This window comes from Pseudopodoces humilis, chromosome 20 (assembly GCF_049639895.1).
Source record: "Pseudopodoces humilis isolate 2021_Gansu_Grassland_sample_001 chromosome 20, ASM4963989v1, whole genome shotgun sequence".
NCBI lineage: Eukaryota > Metazoa > Chordata > Aves > Passeriformes > Paridae > Pseudopodoces > Pseudopodoces humilis.
Genome location: NC_142219.1, coordinates 10,947,052 through 10,968,380, shown reverse-complemented (window position 1 = coordinate 10,968,380; position 21,329 = coordinate 10,947,052). Strand labels below are relative to the sequence as shown.

Genomic DNA, 21,329 nt, shown 5'->3' with positions numbered 1-21,329 from the left:
TTTTTTTTTAATTAACGATGAGTATAATTTTCTTTTTGTCTCATTAATGGATTTGCCCAATTTATATTTTACATTTTTCCTAGTGGTTTTTTCCTTTTGGCTACAGTACTAGTTGCACTGTTGAATCTGCAGCCCTGATCAAGTAGCTGATTTCTCCCTGCACTGCTAATTTTATAAGCTTGATTTGTTACTGATACACTTCTGCTGGAGATAGCAACAGAGACTCTCACACAGATGAGATGCAGGCATTTTTTCCCACAAAAAGGCTAATATAATACAAAGCAGAAAGCATCTGATTCCTGTAAATGATATCACTTCCAGTACTGATATTATCAGCAGAGCTGTAGCATTGGCAAATTATAATAATGAAATAATTTCATGTAAAAATCAGTATACCCTGCAGAGAAAATTTTCCAATAATAAGGAATCTTAGATGTTTCCATTAGAAGAGTTTGCTAGTACATCTAGACTGGCAAATTTGTTCTAGTAAAATTTGTTAGAAAAGAAATGTCATATACATAACTTGCATTGTTCTCCCAGCAAAACAATAATATTCAAACCATAATTTTGACCTGCTTCAATAAAAATATTCCCACACTCTTATTTTGAAATTTTAGCTTTCAATATACATGCACAAATATCTCAGTGCATTTGTAAGATCAGACAGTGGTCAATTTAAAACTTTTAAGTGTCTTGTTTTTCTCGTATATACTCTTTACTTGCAAGTGCATAAATCCCTGATATAGTTATGTTGGCAAGGGAATAGAATAAAAAAAATGTATCTGTGGTAACTGAGTAGTCTAGATAATAGGATAAAAGAACAATAACAAGGTGTACAGGTTTAATCTGCGATTCCATAAAGAACAAGTAGTTACTATAGAAACTGTCACATTACATGTATCTTTAGTATAGTACTTGATATGTGAGAAAAGGCATCTTCCACACACTAACCAACTGTGGCAGAAATAAAGCAGCAACCACCATCATCCTGGCTAGGACGATCATCGTTTGCATGTTGTCTACAGAGAGAGCAATTTTAGAGCATTTCCCATTGCTATAACTAAACACCTGCTTTCCTCCAGCTTTGAGGGAGGCACCAGAGCATAGATCAAATGTTGGCAGTGAAGGAATTACAAACATGCAGTACCTGAGAAAGTTTAGAGGTTATTATTTCAACACCTCCTGTTGCTGTTGATTAATGGCAGATTTAAAAAGCAACCTGTCCATACATAAAATGCCTCATCAGATATGTCTAAGTTTTCTTCAGTCTTACCTTGTCCTGCATCCAGAAATTCTCAATTAGAGCCTTTCAGCATGTATTGATTGCATTACATGTAGCTAAACTCCCACAGGAATTTAAAGAGAAGTAAGTCTCCAAATAGCCTGGACAAATGATTAACTGCCAAAGTCAAACAGCACAGAAATCCAGGTCCTCAGCCTAGAACTCTGAATGTTGTGCTCTGTAAAGAGATAGACTGAACACACAGAAATAACTATAGAAAGTGAATAGTTTGCTTGGAAATATAAATAGTAATTTTAGGGACCTGTGGCAATCTGCCTGGATTTCCATGTCCTCTTCTGTGTCTGGGGGGGTCACCATTTTTGCCCCAACAGAGCAGGCTTGAGTTTGAAAGAAGCAGCGTTGGACTGTTGAGGTGCAGCATCCGAAACCTCCTGGGCCCATTGGCTGCATGAGTTTCACTCAACTTGCCAGTGCTATTCATTAACCAAAAGCCAAAGCCTTGCCTGTTTACTGCTGCTTTCTGCTGGATCAATCAAAATAGATGCATTCATACGTGTTTATTTTGAAGACAATAGTGCTAGAACAAAAACGTGTTCTTAAGTGGAAAGTCCCATAGGGATTTTTCTAATCAATTACCCTTTATTATACCATGACAACATGAAAATATTTATATGAACACAAGCAATGTTCTTGGTGAATGTACATCTCCAAATGATAGAGGGTAAATTGAGAGGCCACATCTGGTCTGTAATAAAAATATAATAAAAGACATTTTGTATTTCATTCAATCTTCTACCAAACACACTCTTTTTAACAAGCAATTGTAGATCTGGGTTAGATATTTATAGACAGGTCTGTGATTCTCTCAGCATGAAGAACTGAACAGAACATTTAAAGGAGAATAAAAAGGCTGTATTATTATTTTTAACCATTTTTCTCACGTGGAAAATTTTAAAATAGCATCATGTACAGATGATTTGGATCTGATATTTATATCTATCTGATATATTGTTGCTTTGTATCAGTGACTGTGAGATGGTGGGGGAAAAATCATGAATGCACCTTCTATCAGGTGGTATCAGCCTGACCTCATTTGGCTTCATCATTTAGGATTAAAATTCACTTTCTACCAGGATTTCAGCCTTTTATCTTCTCTCACCCTTCAGGTAACTGAGGGTTTTGCTTAATATCAGCAGTTTACTCTTCCTATGAGAGTAAATCATGAGAGACATTTGAACCCAGGCAATACATTACGTCTAATATCACAATCAACTAAAAAAGAACTTTAAAAAGAAAACAGCAACCAAACCCTACAAATGTTGAGTGCTTCAATCCCTTCCTTCACAGTTCTGTTATCTACCTACTATGTTCTCAGCTCATTGTTTCAGCTGCTACTGAAGCCAAGTTGAGAAAAACAAACATTAAATCCAGCAGCTGGAGAAGAAATGCTCTCCCAGAGCTGTGGAAGATACTTTGGCTTTCCTGTGCAGGAAACTTTCCACAGCAGTCTTTTCTTATCCTAAACTTTGGGATGGATCCATGCTCCCCTATTCCCTCAGAACCTCCATGGGAAGAAAGCTGCAGTGATACTGTGAAATAAGATAAAGGAACTCTTTGTAAAGAGCCCATCCTTCAAGGCTGCATTATTATTTTTATATTATTTTATATATTAATGTTATTAAAAAAAGAGGAAAAAAAGGTGAATTAAAGTATTCTTTGCTCAGTTTTCACTGTTAAGGGCAAAGGAATGGGGGTAAAAAAACAAACTGAAACCCCTCAAACGTTAACCCAAATTTGGGATCACTTAGTAGTCTACAACAAAGGATCTGTGAAGATTGAACAGAAAAAAAATCACTTGAGATCAAAATACAGAGATGTTTGGGAATTACACCCAGGAGATGCAATTAAAGAATGCCAGGAATTTTTTGTGGCAAAGCTTTTAAAACAAATTGTAGCATTTCAGATCTTCTGTTAAAGTGGTCTGAGCAACAGGTTATTGGTTATTCTTTGGGTACCCTATTCCCTCCTGCAATCTTCATGGTTGGGGGTTTTCCACTTCATAAGAATGATTAAATATTCACTGAAGAGTGACTTTAAAGTAGGTCTCTCCCACTTGAGGACATGGGTAGGGCATTCAGTGGGGTTTTCTGTTTTTCTTGTAATACAAACAAACAAAAAGAAGTGTATTGATTTCAAATATATTTAGTTTTGCCACTTACGTTCTTACCAGCTGAAGAAGTACCAGATTAGGCACTCAGAATAATTATATATATTTTAATTGATGCTTAGAAAAAATGTTATAATTGGACTTCACATTTTCTTGTATCCTTTAAGCATGATGATTCCACTTCATGTAAGAACCACAAGATATAACTACAATTTCATCAGGCATCATTTTTTATCTGTTCTATAACCTCCTTGTGCCTGATTAACAGCAATTATTTGGTCATTAAATGAAAAGAAAAAGGGTGACAATTTTTTTTGAGAACACAAAGGTAATTTTGGGAAGCTCTGGAAGGAGAACTAGGAACATCCAGGTAAGCTTTACTATGGGGACTTCAAATTCCAGTTCAGTAAATTTGGAATATTGCAGTCAGGACTATGTAATTGCTTCAGACAATTTTCCAGTTATTCAACATCAGACCCACAGGTGGTTTTGCATCTACATAAACTCTAAGAGTTTCCCATCCATCTAGCAACCCACCTATAAAGTACAAAGCAGACACACAAAGTGTGTTCTCTGTTGCTGTTTAACAGTGTTTTGAATCCTCTGTATATAATGTTCTTATAGATAAACACATAAGTAGTACTGTTGAAGTGCCTATGCTTAATCTGGCATGTTTACAGAAGCTAGACTAATATTTTAGTCCAGGTTAAGTAAAAGCTTCATTTTGCTGTTGTACCCAATATTTCCTAGGGAGGTACTTCAAAAAACAAATCATCCTCAAAGCAACCCACACCTTGGCAGGCTTGTATTCAATTAGGATTTTTGAATTTTTCACCGCTTGAAATAAAATATAAAATAAAATAAAATAAAATAATATGTAATAATATAAATAAATATAAATAAAATAAAATGCACTGGAAAGCACCGTTGTAGATCCTCAGTCAGAATGCAATTTTCATTGAGTAGCAGAAAGCAGTTTTCCCTAAGAAGATGGCTTCCCATGGAAAACATGGAATCTGCAAAGTAGCGGGTCTGAGTGGAGAGGGGAGGCTCAATCTGCTTTTGCACCCAGCTCCACTCACGTCGTGCAGCCATCTGGGCCTGTGTGGTTCCAATCAAGATGTGTTTTTTCTGCTCTCATTTCAAATAAAATTGCCAAGCCAGAGCATCTGAAGCAGAAAAGGATTTCACCCACCTGTAGTACTTTATTCTTCTTTTCAGGAGGCTTTATCAGTTCTCACCAGTCAATTATGCTCATCTTGGCACCAGTGGAAGCAGTGTGAACTGTAGGATAAAATTGCCTTATTGCAGCTTTGCCAGCAGGCCTGACCAGCAAATACAAGCAGTGGATATGTCAGCACTACAATTTCTCCAGTTCCTCCTTCTTTATAATTTCTATCAGGTCATTTTTAAAATAACAACAAATCTCCCACCCTTCTAACAATGGAGAAGATGTAAAAAAGAAGTGCTTACACAATGAGACTGAATTCATGTTCCCATTCATTTCTTCCTGTTGTCTTCTACCACTGTTTGCAGTCTTTAAGTCTGTTCAGTTTTCAGTCTGTGCAATGATTCATATCTTCAAAGCAAGTTTATGTTAATTTTCAGGACAAAATTCTTCAGAATCTGACACATAATTAATTCTAGATATTTGGTTGCTTTAAGGCTCTCATTTTTAATGTTTGACAGTAGTATAATCAAATCTCTATAGGAAATGTTCTCATTCATATAACTCTGTTTCTGATGGATTGCCATTTAGTACTATGGAAGTTCAGAGAATACTTTCGCCATCTTAATGACATATTTCTCCTAAGGGAAAAAACTGAAAAAAATGTTCTTTAATACCTCAGTGTGTGGGGGGTTAATTCACTGGTTACAGAAGATAAAGATAACCAAGATGCTCTACAGGTCACTTGGGTGCATAATGCCATTTTGAAGTGCAGAATTCCAGTTACACAGGTATAACTTCCAGGTATAGAAATTTAAGATAGTGGAGAAAACACTTTCTTAAATTTCACTCATGCTGCTTTAATTATTTGGCCCTCTGCCCCAAAAGAGGAAAGGTTTTCTTTCAACCAATTTTCTCAGCAGAAGTTCTGAAAACTTGCAATTGTGTATTGTTCTCACATTAGGGGCTTGTAAGACAGTTGGACTTAAAAGTTTAAAACTCTTTTTATTAGTGTAAAATGGCTCTGAATGGTTTCTCAGCTGTTCAACTGACTTGCCTGAAATAAATGTTTGCCTCCCTCCTCCCCATCCAGTCCTTCCACCCCAGCCAGCCAATCATCTCTGTAGGAAATGAGCTCTCACACATCCTTACAAACCTCTGTGACAAGGCAGACCTTTCTCCCCAGGAATCTCTAAAAGTTGCTACAATGGAAGTAATAACCATATGAACGTTTGTCATACTGATAATGTCATGTTCACCTCACAGCATCTGTTTTTCTGGGAGTGAAACTTGCTCCAGGAACTGTTAGAACTTGATGTACATGCTTGGTGTAAAGTACAAAATCCAAGATTGAAGTTTGTGGACGTGCCAGTCCAGGTTCTCTTCTGAATGTTTTCTGTCAGGCACAGTAAATTCACTCCCGTGAATTCTGTATATCACAGTGGGTATTTGTGGAAGATGAAATTCAAGAGTCTCTTATGGTTAAAGGCTGCACTGGTCCCTGTTAGTCTCACCTTAGAACTGGACATGTCCATTACTGACCAGCAGAAACAAAAGGACAAATTCTGACTTGAAAAATCTGAAATGGGATAGCCTCAGTGGCTGAGGCTCAGCTTTTTGGGAGTAGTTTTCTTAAGGCTTTAATTTTCTGTACAGTTATTGATCCGAGGACTTTGGCACAAGTAGTGCACATGTCAGACTGTTTTCCTTCCTTCATGTATTTTGGCAAAGTCTTCCCTGTAGAGGAAATTAATAAATTTCAGGGTGACATTTCCTTCTTCATGTAAAAGAAAAGAAAAAACCCAACCCTCTGAGTGAATTTTAAAAATTTTTTTCTTTTATTTTTATTACTTTTAAAAAATCATATTTTGTCAGAGAAATAAAGTCCGAGCAATTTCCCAGTTTGTGTGATCAGTCTGCATGGAAGATCAGAGAAATGCATGCTGTGTGTGTGTGCACATGCATTCACACATTTGGGTACATAGGATGACCGTGAGGGTGTCTAGAGATGAAGTTACAAATTTAGAAAACTTATAGAAATTTGCTTAAAAAGGAGGTGCAAGCAGCAAGTTCAGAAAGGCTGAATAAAACCCCTGGAAAAGATAGCACAGTTTATCCTGTGCAGGACAAGGCAAATAGAAATAGGAAAAAAATTATTTCACCTTCGTTTTGATTGTTTGCTTTCTTGTACATGATAACAAGTCAACATAGTTTCAGTAAAAGAAGGAAAAGTTGCTTTCATTTTGGAAACTGCCTTCAGATTCCATATGAATGAGCAGCAATCCACAGTTGCTGGATTATGCACTGTCACAACAGAGAACACATTTCATTATTTCCACCTTTGTGTTTTGAGGGATTTCCCACTGAAGGATGTGACACTGCCATCAGTCAGAATGAGGGGACTTGTCTTGGTCAGTTATTGATCTTGGACTGTAGGTGATTCTTGTACAAAAACAAAACCCAGGGTTTATTTCTCATTTTGGAAAATTTCTATGTGAAACCCAAGACTGTTCTGTCTAATTCATCCCTAGAGTTTTTAGAGATGTGATAAAATACATTCTGCAAACTGAGATGTTTTAATTCTTTAGCTAGATCTTTTCATTGGCCATGAGTGATTTAAATAGTTAAACCCACTCCTTTCAGGCAGGTGGCCACAGGCAGTCTTAATTACTATCAGAATGACAATTTATATATATATATTTTAAGTAACCTGTTTCTTGGATTTCTAAATTATACCAGAGAAGCTAATGCAGATATATCATCGTTTCTATGTTAATTTTTTCAGTGGTGCTTTGATATTACAATTGCACACACTCTAAAGCAAAGTTTCTAAAAACAGAAACAAGATATGCAAGAATCTCTTTCATTCTTTACTGAGGCTTAGGAAGCTTTTGTTTATCAGGGCAATCTTTCCTGTTCCTTGTTAATGCTGGAAACATTTTGGGTTTTTAAATCATCCCTAGAGGCAGCCACATTATGTGTTCCTGTAAGGTACTGCTGACTTTAATTTCTGTCATATCTTTCATTCAGACAGCAACCCAAGACCCTGAGTATTGGAAAAATTCTCAGTGGCTTCAAAAGAAGATCACATAATGCTTTTATAAAGCTAATAAAGTTTTATAAAGCTCTTCTCTTTTTTAATGAGCATGTGACAGACACTACTGTTGAGGTTGTGATTTTGTACCTGGTGAATCCCTGGGGCTCTGATAAGATAAATGCATCCAGCCAACACTCCCATTTGAAATGGTTTGATACAGAATTGTTTCCTATTCTTAGTCTGATCCAATCTCTGCAGTGTTTTCCTCACTTCTCTTAATATCCCAGTAGCTCTTCAGTTCATGTAAACAGAGACTTCCCACCCCTCAGTCCTTTCAGATAAGAGGTAGCCTCTGTCTCTGGGCACAGTCATCCTTTGGGACACTGCTGTTTGTTCCTGTTCAATTGTCACGGAAAGACGGAGAACTGTTCTTGCAAAGAAGAGAAAAATATTCTGATTTTCAAAGAGGTCGAGAGAATTCTCCTCTTCAGGTAGAAGGCTTGGTGAAGCTGATGGGTTCTAGGCAGGTGAGGTGTAGTTCACTGAATGTGGTCTGCCTCCTGCTCCAGACTCACCAGAAAGTTCAGAAAGTGTTACAGTATTTCTAGTATTGTATTCAATCTTCTCCCTGACACAGCCATAATGCTGGAAGCACTGAGAATCAAAATGCTGAATCTTAACATTAAATAAGCTACTACAGGGTTCATAAACTGTGCTCTTGTGACAGGTGACTCAGAGATCTTCCCAGAATAAATTATATTTTTTCCATTTAAACAGTAGTGAGCGAGGAGTCATTAAGGAAGGTGTGCAGGGGCAGCATCCCCTGTGCTCATCTTGTCACTCAAGGTATCACTCTTGGCACAAAGGAAGCATCACCTGAGCGCTGTGTTTGCCAGTGTCTGTGATGTATGGGGGCACTCACAAGGGTAATAGACCTTTCTTCCCTCTGAAATGGTGTTAAACTATCACAGGGTGAGCAAGAGCGCTGCTGCTCTGGGAGTTTTGTCAGGATCACTTGGCTCCTCAGTCAGTGAGCTCCCCCCAGGGCTGGACCAGCTGGCTGTGATGCCAGGCAGCACATTCCCTTCCCGTGGCTCTGCTTTGCTTTTCCTGTGTGCCCCTTCCTAAGCACAAATTACTTTCCTGAGCATTTCAAACAGTTGTGTGGCTGTCGTAGAGAGACATCCAAGGTGCCAACAAAGATTCATATTCTAGGGAATCTGTGTTTCCATATTATTTTTCTGTGTTCTATTACACTAATCATCACTTTGTGGCCATGCATGAGACACATGCTTCAGACCAAAACAAACATTTTGAGTTGAAAACCAGCATTTTTAAGGAAAAGGATTTGCAATGTGATTTATGTAATTGAAAGTCAAAACAAAACACCACTGTTATATACTGTAAATAACTCCTTTGTCTTCAACAAAATTTAACTTGTTTACATGCCCTGCAGCCATACTGAGAGAACAGAATAAATGGCAACTTCTCTTTGGGCCTATTTGAAAAAAAATCGGGAAAGAGAGGATGAGAGCAGCCAGAGAGTTATGAGAAGGAAGAGATGAGTGCTCAGATAAAAGCAGCCCAAGGGAAGATTACAAGTTCTCAGAAAAACAGATCAATAATGACGTTAATTCTGCAGCTGCAAATGCAACTATTTGCATTTTGAAACCATTTTTCCCAACTACTTCACTGGGCACAGGGTATGTAGAACACTCTCTGCAATAGACAAATCCCCTTTGCAAGGGCAGTATTTTAATGAAAAAGTCGATATCCTGAGGATGCCACTGTATTTTTCATTACAGGACTATTGCTCGCTCACTAAGATCCAAGGATCTGAGACTGCTCTCGTTTACAAGTGACTCCCAAACAACTTGCCACTGATTTTACCTCCTCCCTTTTCCCTCCCTAGACCTTTCAACCTGTGGTTCCCCTGGGAAAACCATGACGAATTTCCACATGGAAATTTCAGTCTCAGTGTTAGGTAGTCTCTTTTTGTTGTTGTTGATGGCCTTTCCTCTCCACCCTCTTTCTCTTCACCACATTGAGACTTTTGACAAGGTCAAACAATTCATCTTTGTTTCTATATTTACATCTGGGAAGCTCCCTCTAGTAGCACGACAGCATTTGAGCTCAGACTGCCTGACAAAAACAGTAGACAAGAAAGCTCCTGGTACAGACACCCAGCCTGGTAAAACAAAATCAATTTAAAAAAAAACATAAATTGGAACATCCCAAATATTCAGACAAAATGAGCACCAGTAGCCCCAGAATAAATACTGCTTACTTGGGCTGCACAAAATCAGAGTTGTTCTAGACAACACTGTACATCATCTCATCAGCTTAGGGACACAGACACAAAGTGGTTTTGTTGGGTTTCACACCCAGGACTGCAGTGCTGTAGTAAAGGCCAGCACCAAAAGAAGACATGAAGTGCAATGAATGAGGGATGACTGAGGCAAAGAAAGTCAATAAACATTAACTGGAAGGAATAAAGCCAAGGGCCAGTGCAAGCAGCCCTGGCTGGATGAATGTATTGGTGGAATATATTAAAGGTAATTGAAACATCCAGACCCAAGGAAGTGAAACCTGAATGCTGGTTATACTTCCTGACTGTAGGATGATAAAGTGATCAAGACAATTGAGAGAACTTAGCAAGCAAGTCCTGAAAAAGTCCTGAAAAATAGGGAATTGCAGCAAAGTGAAAATGAAACTTAAGATGGCAGGTTAAAAAATGGCTAATAAGTATTTGAAAGCAAGTACAAAAAATAGGAAAGAGTCAAGTACATCTCCCAGCACGAGGGAGGCAGAAAGGGAATGCTACAGCTACTGTTGTTACAGACAGACAGAAAGTGAAGTTAAATCAAAGAGTGGTTTCTCTGGGCTCAAACCAGAGTGTGGCTGCACTGTGCAAACAGGGTTTGCTTATGGACTGTCCCAAGGAACACTGGGGTCCATGTGAGCTAAAGCTACACACAGGTGCTTGTGACAGGCAGTGTGAATCTGTCACCTCTGATTTATTACTCTTCCTCTGAAACTGTACCCCCCAAACTGAGATTCTGTACTGATTTCCACAGCAACCCAGAATTAGAAGTGTGTGTGGTGGCTGAGTAGTCTGGAGATCACAATTTCATGCACTCAGGCCATACAGTTTCTTTTCACTAAAACCTTTTGGAGGAGTTAAAAAAGTTGCATTTGAAAAATCTTGTCTTTCACGGGCCGTTTCAAAAGACTGTTGGGAAGTGTAGCTAAAGGAATTGTGGATATGATTTAACTGCTTTAATCTGCTTCCTTGGGAACAGTTCACTAGTGGGTTCCCTACTGCCTGGCATTCCATAAGGCATGGAGAATTCCCAGACATATTCCTGCTGTTGTCTAACCTGCCAAAAGCTTTCTATACCTGTAATGTACAATCCAAACCCCAGCAATCCTTGTCCTGGTGATGGACGAGCTGGGCCTCGTTCCCAGGGACCTCCAACAGAGTCCTTTGCCAGAGCAATAGTGCAGGTGTTCTTTATCACATCCTTCCACAGGGACAGTAAAAATGGGCTGGAGGTACTCTTTGACAAATTTATTTTGTTCCTCCAGGGAACAATACAGGGTTGGTTGGGTTTTTTTCACTGTGAAAGCACAAACTCCCCTGTGTAGTGACACACAGAACCACAGCTTCAAAGAACATTATTTCACTTTCCTTTGCTTTGCCTTTCTGGCACAAGGAGAAATCCTTGTTTGTAAAATGCTGTTAGCCTTCAAAGTGAATTGTCTTGGAACTGGTTTTCCTTATTTATTGGAATTCTCACAGAAACTGACCTCCAAATGTAGTGCAGGTAATAAAGCTGCAATATCACCCCAAGGCATTTCTTTGCCTTGGCATTGTAACGTGGATCCTAATAAGTCAGTGACATAGGAAGTTATTCAGTATTAGCAAAGCCTCAGAAATATGTACAGCAGAATAACCTTTAGATTAGAATCCCGTTTTTCACCCAATTATCAAGGTTTCTCCTATGCACTACCAAGGGTCATTAAAATCTCTTTCCCACTTGTCTCTACTGGGAGATTAATTTGAAAATACCTTGATGACTCCTATCCACAAAACTTCCTTATCTAACCATATATGAATCACTTTGAGAGGAGCCACATTTCTCATAGCAACCAAAGAATCAGTCTTAGCAACAAGACAAGCTGGAGAATTTTGTTTTCACATAGTTACTCGTGGACAGTACGTTCTGCTTCCTCCTGGCATTGCTGTTGCAGTGTTGACTTATTAAAGGGTAAGAAATGGTACAAATCAGACTATTGCTCAAAGCAAAGACATCACTTGCAGGGCAAGTTGTGATCTCTCTGCCTTTGATGTTATATTTTAGGAGCTAGTGCAAGAGTACTGACTGCTGGAAAGTTCAGAATTTAAATTTTTGCCCTGACAGAACTACTACAAAGAAATGTGTGAGGAAGCTGACAGTTCCCAAAATCTTGACTTCCCCCCTCGAGAAACCACCATGGAGAATCAAAGAATGAGCTCTAAAGGCCAACATTTCTGCTTCTTTTAGCATCTGTTGATGTAGAGAACAGTGAGAAAGGCTGCATAGAAGGTGACTTTGTAATGTATGTATATATTTCCTATTTTTTCCTTGCAAGGATAATTTTGGGAGAAATATTATAGCGAAACTGGGAACATCAAAGCAAGATCTCTTTAGAGGAGTTTTGAGGAATCTTCCCAAAGAAGCAATGCTAAGATGACATTTATAAACAGGCCAGTGTTGGAGTACTTTCCATCTCTCAAGGAAATGAGTTCCCACGTGTATTTTGATCCTCTGAAGAAATTCCAGGTGCAGGTAGCAATAGTAACTGCACCCAGCTCTCATCCATGTTCCTTCCCTGTCCCCTCTGCAGGGGCTGGTGGTGTCCTGCAGGCCGCTTTGATTCCCCCACTGGTCCTGAAGTTGAAGACAGAGTTGGATGAGATCCAGGAGCTGATCCTTGATACACTCTCCAACTGTCTCCGTGTGGAGATTTCTGAAGCCTTGGCAGCTGGTGTCGTTACTGTGCTGAAGGAAAAGCTCTCACACCCCTCCACAGCCATCAGGAGCAAAGCAGCCTGGGTCCTCTTGGAAATCAGGTAAAGAAACCTCTCTAATGCTTAAGTCCAAGAAAGAACTAATTCCAGGAGTAAATAAATGCCATTTATTTACAGCTGTGTTCCACTGCACACTGAAGCAGCCACATTTCACATGTAAAGCACTATCAGCTTGAATGCAAAATGGGTAAAGCAAAATGGGACACATGGGGCTTAAAAAATTCCTAACTGCTATAAATCATTGAAGAAAGCAGACACTGATCAGTCATTCCTTCTCCTGTTTGTTTTCAATATTGGCAGTGGAATCAGGATTTTTTCCTGGTACAGCACTGCTAGGAAAAAATTCTTGCATGAAAAATCTTGAAGAAACAGGATTCTGAACACTACGGAGGTAGGGAGAATCTCCCTTATGTTTTTGGAAAAGTGCTCTCTCTCAGAAAATTAGAGGTCCTTGGAAACTTTCACTGTGATTGAAGACAGAAATAGTTTTCTGCCACAGGCTGCCACATACATCAGTGATGGAGCAGAAAAAGCACCCTTTATATTAAATTTGTGTATCAGAGGATGGATGAAAGGAATAACTTAAGTCCGGTGTACTGCAATCAGACAATATAATAAGTGTTCAACAAATGTCTAGTTTAAAAAGGTCTGCAGATGATATAGTTCACATGTCAACTGGCACTACACATTTCCTCATGTCCTATAATAAAGGAGGTCTTAGAGGAAAAGAGTGTAATTAATGTGAGTCATGGAAAGAAAGCAAAATGCAACTGAAATATGGACATGAGCTATGTTCTAGGTCCCTGCAATGGCTGGGCCACATTAAATATTCTCCTCATTAAAGAAGCTGGAAAGAAAGAGAGGAAAGTGATCTGGGAGGAGAATTCGTTTCAGCCCTCTGATTTAGCAGGTTTTAAAATCTCTAGAGGCTTCACCAGCCAGGTTTGTAACTCCGTTGCAATGAGGACCAGCAACACCCTTAATCCTCCATCCTTGTTACATGCAGCTGCCCATCAGTGTCCAGCAGACCATAGAAAACTTTTTTTAAAAATCCAGATAGCACCTAAAAATAACCTAAAATATCGTGCAGCTCGTCCAGGCAGGTCAGGGTGGTATCCTCAGGGTTCAGCAGCCACAGGCACAGCCATCCCCTGGGGTGCCTCGGGGCTGGGTAGCCTGTCATGTGCCTCCGGGCAGGACAGTCCCTGTGCCAGTGCTGCAGCCGCCGGGGCTGGGGCTGAGCTCCACGCGTGGCCAGAGGCTCAGCAAAGTAACTTAATCATCTTCTCTACACAGTTCTCATGCTGAGGGGAAAATTGCTGTGTGCAAAGAAGGGGTGATTCCTGTGCTGGTGAGCCTGCTGCAAGACACACAGCCCGAAGTTCAAGCTGGCACAGCAGGAGCGCTGATGTTTGCTATTGTTACACCTCAGGGTGAGAGACAGATGCAATTCTGTTGGGGTATCTCGTGGAAATCCAATTCTAGGGCAACTAAATAACAAAACATTCGCCCCCTACTCCCCAAGTCCTCGGTTTCTGACAGTGTTAGTGCTCAACAAGAAACTCTGAAGATTGGGAGATTTCTTTGTAACTGTCTTTATTGTTGCTTCGTCACAGTGCCTAGGGGGGACAGGATATTTCACATTTCATTCCCCTAAGTAGGTCAGAAAGTTTTTAATCTACCTCACCTGCATCATCTCCCTCCAGAGGGGGAACATTTTCCGTTCAAGTCCAGACCACACAGAGATCCACAAACCTGGAGCTACACTGAATCACCAGTGCTCAGCAGAGGAGCGCTGCTCCCTGGAAACGTTCTGGGATTAGAGGCAGCTCCTCTCTCACAGCTGGGAGAGCAATGAATATTAATCAGGGCTGTAGCTCTCCCAAGTAACTTACATGACACAGAAAACACTAACTGCTAAATTTCCAGTATGATGAATGAGTAATTAGACATAAAAGACTCAATAACAGCAGTTGTGTTCCAATCCTCCTCTGCAAACCTTCCTCGGGCTTCCAAAGACAACTCAGGAGAGGATCTTGGTCTTTGAAGTGTTTTTAAAAACGAAAGACTGGAGGATGTTCTTAAGGGCATCTAACACACTCCACTCATCTCCCCCCCTCCAAAACATAGTTTATTCTATCGTTTAGTGCTCATATATTTTTAGATAATTTGTTGCAAATGAAATACTAATGTGCAAGGCAGATAAAGTTAACCATGAAAGATCTTTTTATTTAAAAATAAACAGCTGTGAGCCAACCTTGGTCTCCGAAAGAATAGCATGTTCTCCCTCTGTGCACTGCACCTGCAGGGCTGTTCAGAGCTGTAGCTGGGCAGGGAATGGAACGTGTCAGTCCAAAAGGATGATGATTGGATGTCAAAACACATTTCAAAGCCAGTTTATTTTCCTGCAGGGAGATCCTCAGCCATGGGTGCTGAAGCCATTCCACCTTTACTGACGCTGGTTGCTGAGGAAACCAGCAAAGCGCGTTTGAATGCAATCAAAACCCTCACCCTGCTGGCTGAGCTGCCAGAGGGCCGCAAGACACTGCTGGATCACAGGGACACATTTCAGCGGTGTCTGGATGATCCCAGCGAGGCCGTGCAGAGAGCTGCCGAAATCGCCATCACCGTGATCGACTGGAAACCCTTCTGCAGCCGCGATCTTTTCTAGAGATCTATTGCCCTCTGTTGTTGTCTGGCTGTAAAAGGTACACGATTACAGGAGACCTGCAACACCAGAACTCTCTTCCTTACTTTGGATCAGTTCCTCCTGAAAAGTCATTTGGCAACAGTTTCACATCTATATTGCAGGTCACAAGCAGAAAAATGGAGAAGTTAGGAAGTGTGGAGCTCTCCATTAGGAGTTATTGCCCAAGTTACCAAGATTTTCCTATGATACAAGACACCAACCCTTTTTGTCTTCTTCATAATGTTCTATCCTTTTTTTTTTTTTTTAAATCTCAGCCTATAAACACTAATCAGTAATTAATTATTACAAAGGTTTACAATTAACCCCTCCAGCAGTCTTGCCTGTACTGACAAATTGCTCTAACAGGAATTTAAATTATTTTTGCTGCAAACATTTGTTGAACGTGGGGGTTAACACCAAAGTCAGCTTTTATTAAGGTAGCCCTTGGTAAAGCTGTGCTGGGGCCTCTCCAACAGGAGAGGGCTCTGGTCCCTAATAGGAATTGCTTTTAATAGGGAACAAAAGCACCTCGGGGTTTGAGCTGAAGGGCAGTGGAATTGGTGAGAAGTTTCAGTGGAATTTTATTCACTGGCAGTTCAAGGCTGGTCACTACAGACATGTTGCAAATTTCTGTCTGCAGTTACAAGATTGTAATTTAAGAGGCTTCAACAGGAGGCCTGGGCAAAGAAATAACACAAATGAGCAGGACAGCCCTGGCCATTTTCAGCCACCAAGGAAGATGTGACAGAGCAGCTGTGCAGTTTCACAGCAAGTCCCATTTGTTTTCACTTGGGTTTTGTTCTCACATGGGAGTTTTATATCCAGAACTGTAGCTACAAATAAGCTGCATCAGGTCTATAAAGGGGGTTATTTACCAAGGCTGCTTTTCCATTTGAACCCACAGTCACACTGCAAACTGCATTACTCTTACACACAGTATAAACTTCCTGTAGGAGTGATTACAGTTAAAATGCTTCTCTTCCATAATGTAACCAAAGGGTGAATTTCCTCTCCTATAAAGACGTGATTTAGAAGTATTGAGTCAGTTGGACTCATTCCCTCCAGGCAGGATCTTGGAGGAACTCTGCCTTTTAAACACATAAGGCACTCATACGTAATACATATTGGTGCCAGAGTGCATCCAACTCAATAAGAGAAGCCAGGCAGCTTTAATAACATGCTAAAAGACTAGAGCAGCACAGTGCAGGCTCAGCTGCTCTTACAGAACTGCAGGAAAATCTGGTAGCAATCATCATTTTAGCCCAGATCCAACCTTGTCACAGCTTTCCCCAGTAATTCAGGTATCACCCTTCAGTGAGTTCCCAAAATAATTAGCTTGTTCAGGTGCAGAAATAACATCCACACTGAACTGCTCTGACTAGAAGAAACTGACTTGGACCTCAAGTACTGCCTTCCAAGTATCTGCCTGATCAATGCTTTAAAGACAATATAGTCTGTTCCCAAAAAAGCCTCTTCAGTGTTCTCATCTTTCACACACAGTACAGAAATGGAAGAAAGCCTCAGCTGAACTCTAAGATGTGGATACTACTGGGCCCCTCCCACATGTCAGCTTTTGTCTCAGCAATTCTTTGGCACTGTTACGCCTGACAGCGTGAAACCATCACACTCCAAACATGACAGGAATTCCCTTGGGCTGTACTGACCATGTGCTGCCTCTGCAAACACCAGAATTTAAAGTCTGCATAGGGAACAGCCACAAACCACTGTTAGTTGGGATTTTCTACCTACAAAGCCACATTATTGACAAAAAGGTTGAGATATAATAATCAAAAGTCATGTGCTGTGCTAAGGGCTAATTCCCTGCTTCGGGATGAGAGACAAGAGTCCCCATTTCATGAGGCTGGGAATTAATTAGCACTGTAGGTATCAGTAAAACAATTGGCTGGATCAAAGGAACAGCTGATGAACACTTTCCCTGGACTGACTTAGCTTTCAGTCAGGAATACTCCATAAAAAAAGCTGCCACAGACTTGGTCACAAAAGTGCTGAAGATATTTTTGAATGGCTTCATAAACATTATAAATACTTAATTTAACATCTCAGGATCTGGCACCTCAAATCCTAATTAAACTCACAGTTTCAAAGGAAATGCTGTGTGTACAGCAAGTCTCTGGTTTTAGCACTGTGCCCTTCCCAGTACTCTCTGCTCCAATGGCTTTAGCACCAAGGTGGATTTTTAACATCAATGAAATCAATTTGCCTTTTTAGCTTGAAGCCAACAATTATTAAGGCCCAGATATAATTAATATGATTCCAGGTCAATACTGGAATTAATGCAGTTACGCTCTATACAGATTGAGTTTTTGCCCAACAGTCCTCAGCAACACCAGAAGACAGGACAGCTGCATCCATGGGAAACAAGACTTCCCTGTGGAGCCTTTTATCCCACCCAGGCAGAGGTCATGTTGAATTTTTTCTAAGTTTCCAGAAGATTAAGAATGTTATGGCTCTTTGTTCTTGCAACTACAGACTCGTTTCCCCTGGCTCTATATGCTTTCAGAAGGCCAAGAGGTGGAAACTGTTCTATCCTGCTCTGGAAAATGGCAGCTTTCAATTCCATCTCTTCATGTTTCAAAGCAGGGAGTGTATTTGCTTCCCACCACTACCTTTCCTATTAAAAAAAAATAATTCAAAAATCCTATAGTGAGAGATTTGTCTAAGGACAAAATAGTCTGGGAAAGTCAGATTTGGCTAATGACATTAAACCAGAAGGGCAGAGACAGCTACACACAAAGCTAATATGGTCAAAGCACAGGACCTATTTTTAGCAAGACAAAGTTTGCAATTGGAATGAATAAAACCCATTTTATTAATTTATTTTAGCATACCTTGTATATAAGCTACATTCTTAAAGTTACAGGCTCTAGTACAGTAAATAGAAATGCTGCACAGAGTGACAAGAAACTCACACCTCAGCTTGAAGCTCTTCCAGATCCCTTCAGAGAAGTAGGGGAGGTGCTGATCCAGGCAGGCACAGCTGCTCTGGCCTCAGCTCTGCCAGGTAAGGAGAGAGTGGGCTCAGGAGCTCAAGGGGAATTATTCTTTCTCACAGCTGCCCATGGTAGATGGCAAGAAGGAATGTTCTTCAGGAGCCACAAAAAAGGCAACCTATTTTATTAATAATAAGGATGGTAACTTGAGGCACTGCTTATACTGTCTTGGATCAGAACAACTGGTAGAAGTGAATGAAGTGATAGAAGTGAAGGTAGAAGTGAATGAAGTTTTGCTCTGTCCTTTAGGTTCTCCAGCACAGGCCTACAATACACACTCCATATGAAAATGCCACGAATCACCAAATAAAAGCAGGGTTTTCTGCATTTCTCATCTCTGTCCACAGCATACTGCCCACTGATATTAAACCCAGGACTGTGGGTTCTCCACTGAGCACAAGGGAAGATCTGATTGCTGCTCCCTCAGAGAACACTGCAGTGCAGGACACAGACACCTGCAGCTGGCACATGAGACCACTAAACAAATTAAAGCACGCAGCAGCTTTCCTGAGAGCAACTTTGCTGTCACCCCACAGCCTGTGCCCAACCCTTTTCCCTGCACTCTGGCCCCAGAAATGTCAGCTCTAAAGTCCTCTGGCTCAACACTTCAAACCAATGAGCTCAAGGGTCCTTCAAATACAATGACTGACAATACATGGATTTATTATTTACCTTCGCTCCTCATTTTTGTGTTGGCTTCTACTTTATAGGAACACTCCTGGTTTTGCCAATTAAGGAAGGTCAGGGAGCTGAGTCCCCTGGCAATCCCAGCTGCTGCTGGGCTGCAATCACAGCAATCACCTGCACATGAGGAGCTCAGCCTTGTGCTATGGCCTAATTCACCATGGCCAGACAGCCTGCTTCAAACCAAACCATGCCTACTGCAGATTTATTCCAAGTCTTCCCTCCCCCAGCATTTCAGTGTTTGAGGTTTTTCAACAACAAAATAGGAATAAATCCCAATTCTGAGTTCTAAGAACAATGTGTTCTCATCATCATTAATACTAAACATTTGTGAGATACTTGGATACATTTTTGTGGGTGATACAGACAAATTAAATGAACAGTGATTACCCTTTTTCAGGATTTTTTCTAAGAATTGTGTAGTTCCATTTCTTAAATAGAAAATTTTGTTTAGTGTGTGTTCTTTACAGAGCAGTGTCACAATTTACTGACAGTGCTAAGTGCTTATTTTATTTTATTTTATTTTATTTTATTTTATTTTATTTTATTTTATTTTATTTTATTTTATCCGTATATCTAACCAAAGTCCACCAAAATAAGCTTTAACTATGTATTTTACCTGACAGGGTAAGCTGGGATGTCTCAAGATCCCCTGAAACAGAGCTGTGTTGTGCTGTACATGCCATGCAGGTACTTTTGCTGTGAGGCAGAGATTTATTTGGAGTCTCACCACTAACCAGAAGTATTTCAAATGTATAGTCAATCACTGGGGGAAAGGGTGTGCTCACATCTCTAAAGCATGACAATGCCCAGAACAATGTAAGCTACTGCTTTTGTCTGAGTGTCCCCAACAACAGCTCATGGACAGCTCCCCTGAAAACTGAAGACAAGTCATTTTCTTCTTTAAAATCATGAATGCAATAGCTGCCAATCTGAGCCGGCATTTAATGTTAGCTAAACATTACACTTTTATCAACTGTTCACAGTATAAGAAAATTTTTCTTTGAAATTCTACAAAATTACAGGAGTCAACAGTAGCTGTCAAACTTTATGTAAACATTTGAGCTCTTCCCTCCACAATATCCTCCTTCAGACCAGGATGAAATCAGGTTGCTGAGGACATACAGTGAATATCCCTGGGAAACTGTGGGTTAGATTTTCAAAATTCTGTAGTTCTGAGGAGCAGAATCATGCAATGATGGCTGATTAACCAAGAGGTCATCCAAAGGCTGCTCAGACTGCCAGGAAATCACTCATGTTATTTCTCTTTATCCAAATAGCTTTATATTTTCACCATATTTCTGTAGCAAAGAATGACAAAGGGATCTGGGCAATCTTCAGTGATGTCTTCCTTGTCTTTACTGTTACCCAGAGCCAAAACCTAGATACAAAATGAAGTGTCTCTGTCTTCCACCATATTATATAAAAATCCCATCACTTTGTGGACACCAAATACTTCAAAATATACAATTACTTTAATACATACAAGTCTTCATAGTTCCTTAAATACAATTAATTCCATGGTCTTTAAAACACTCTATCACTGTGTTAAGTGTAAAGAAAAAAAGCTTTACACTGGTATTTCTGAAGTATTGATTTGATCTGGCCTGTGCAAAGGACCCTGCAGGGATTATGCTGAATAGCATCAATTCGACTGAAGAGCAGCAATTCTGCTGGAATCCAGAGCATTTGGGGTTAGATCCAAATGAAGCAAAGATCCTGCCAAGAGATAAAGAAGTGGGAGTGATGAAAGCCCAGGAGGCAGAGCAGTGTGCTGTGGCACGTGCAGGGGTTGCTCTGCCTTTCCCTTCAGCTGCACTTTGCTGCCAGCCCGGAGCATCCTGTGGCAGAACCTCGGGAATGCTCTGGGACAGCACAGTCCCACCAACATGTGCAAAAGGAACAGGGAATTGTGGCACTGCCTGACTGAGCAACCAGCATCTTCTTTCTACACTTGGTTCCCCAGGAGGCTGAATGGGATGAAAAGATCTATTGCTTTTTGCTTTGAAGAGATAAATCTGTCTTTTCCTGTGTCCCCAGCTGGTACCAAACCTATCCAGTGGAGACAATCATCCTGGTTTAGCTGATATCCCACAGCTGTGGCTATTCTCCTTCCTGAACTGCTAGCTCATGCTGCCATGCAGCAGGAATCCTATTTCTCAATGAAATCTTCAGAGGAAAGATTTATAGCTTTGCAGACAAGTGTAACAGAGCCCTTGGATGTATTTGCAAAGTGCAGCCCAGGATTCCAGTGCT

At 40.3% G+C, this 21,329-nt stretch overlaps 1 protein-coding gene across 1 annotated transcript in view; it reads left to right on the top strand.

Moving 5' to 3' along the window:
* Positions 1 to 15,390, top strand: part of RSPH14 (radial spoke head 14 homolog) — a 70,794-nt gene extending 55,404 nt beyond the window's left edge. The window contains exons 4-6 of the mRNA XM_005524610.2: positions 12,506 to 12,731; positions 13,986 to 14,122; positions 15,101 to 15,390. Coding sequence (XP_005524667.2) covers positions 12,506 to 12,731; positions 13,986 to 14,122; positions 15,101 to 15,360 — 623 coding nt within the window. The 3' untranslated portion in view covers positions 15,361 to 15,390. The remainder of the gene's footprint in view (positions 1 to 12,505; positions 12,732 to 13,985; positions 14,123 to 15,100) is intronic.
* Positions 15,391 to 21,329: the final 5,939 nt, after the last annotated feature.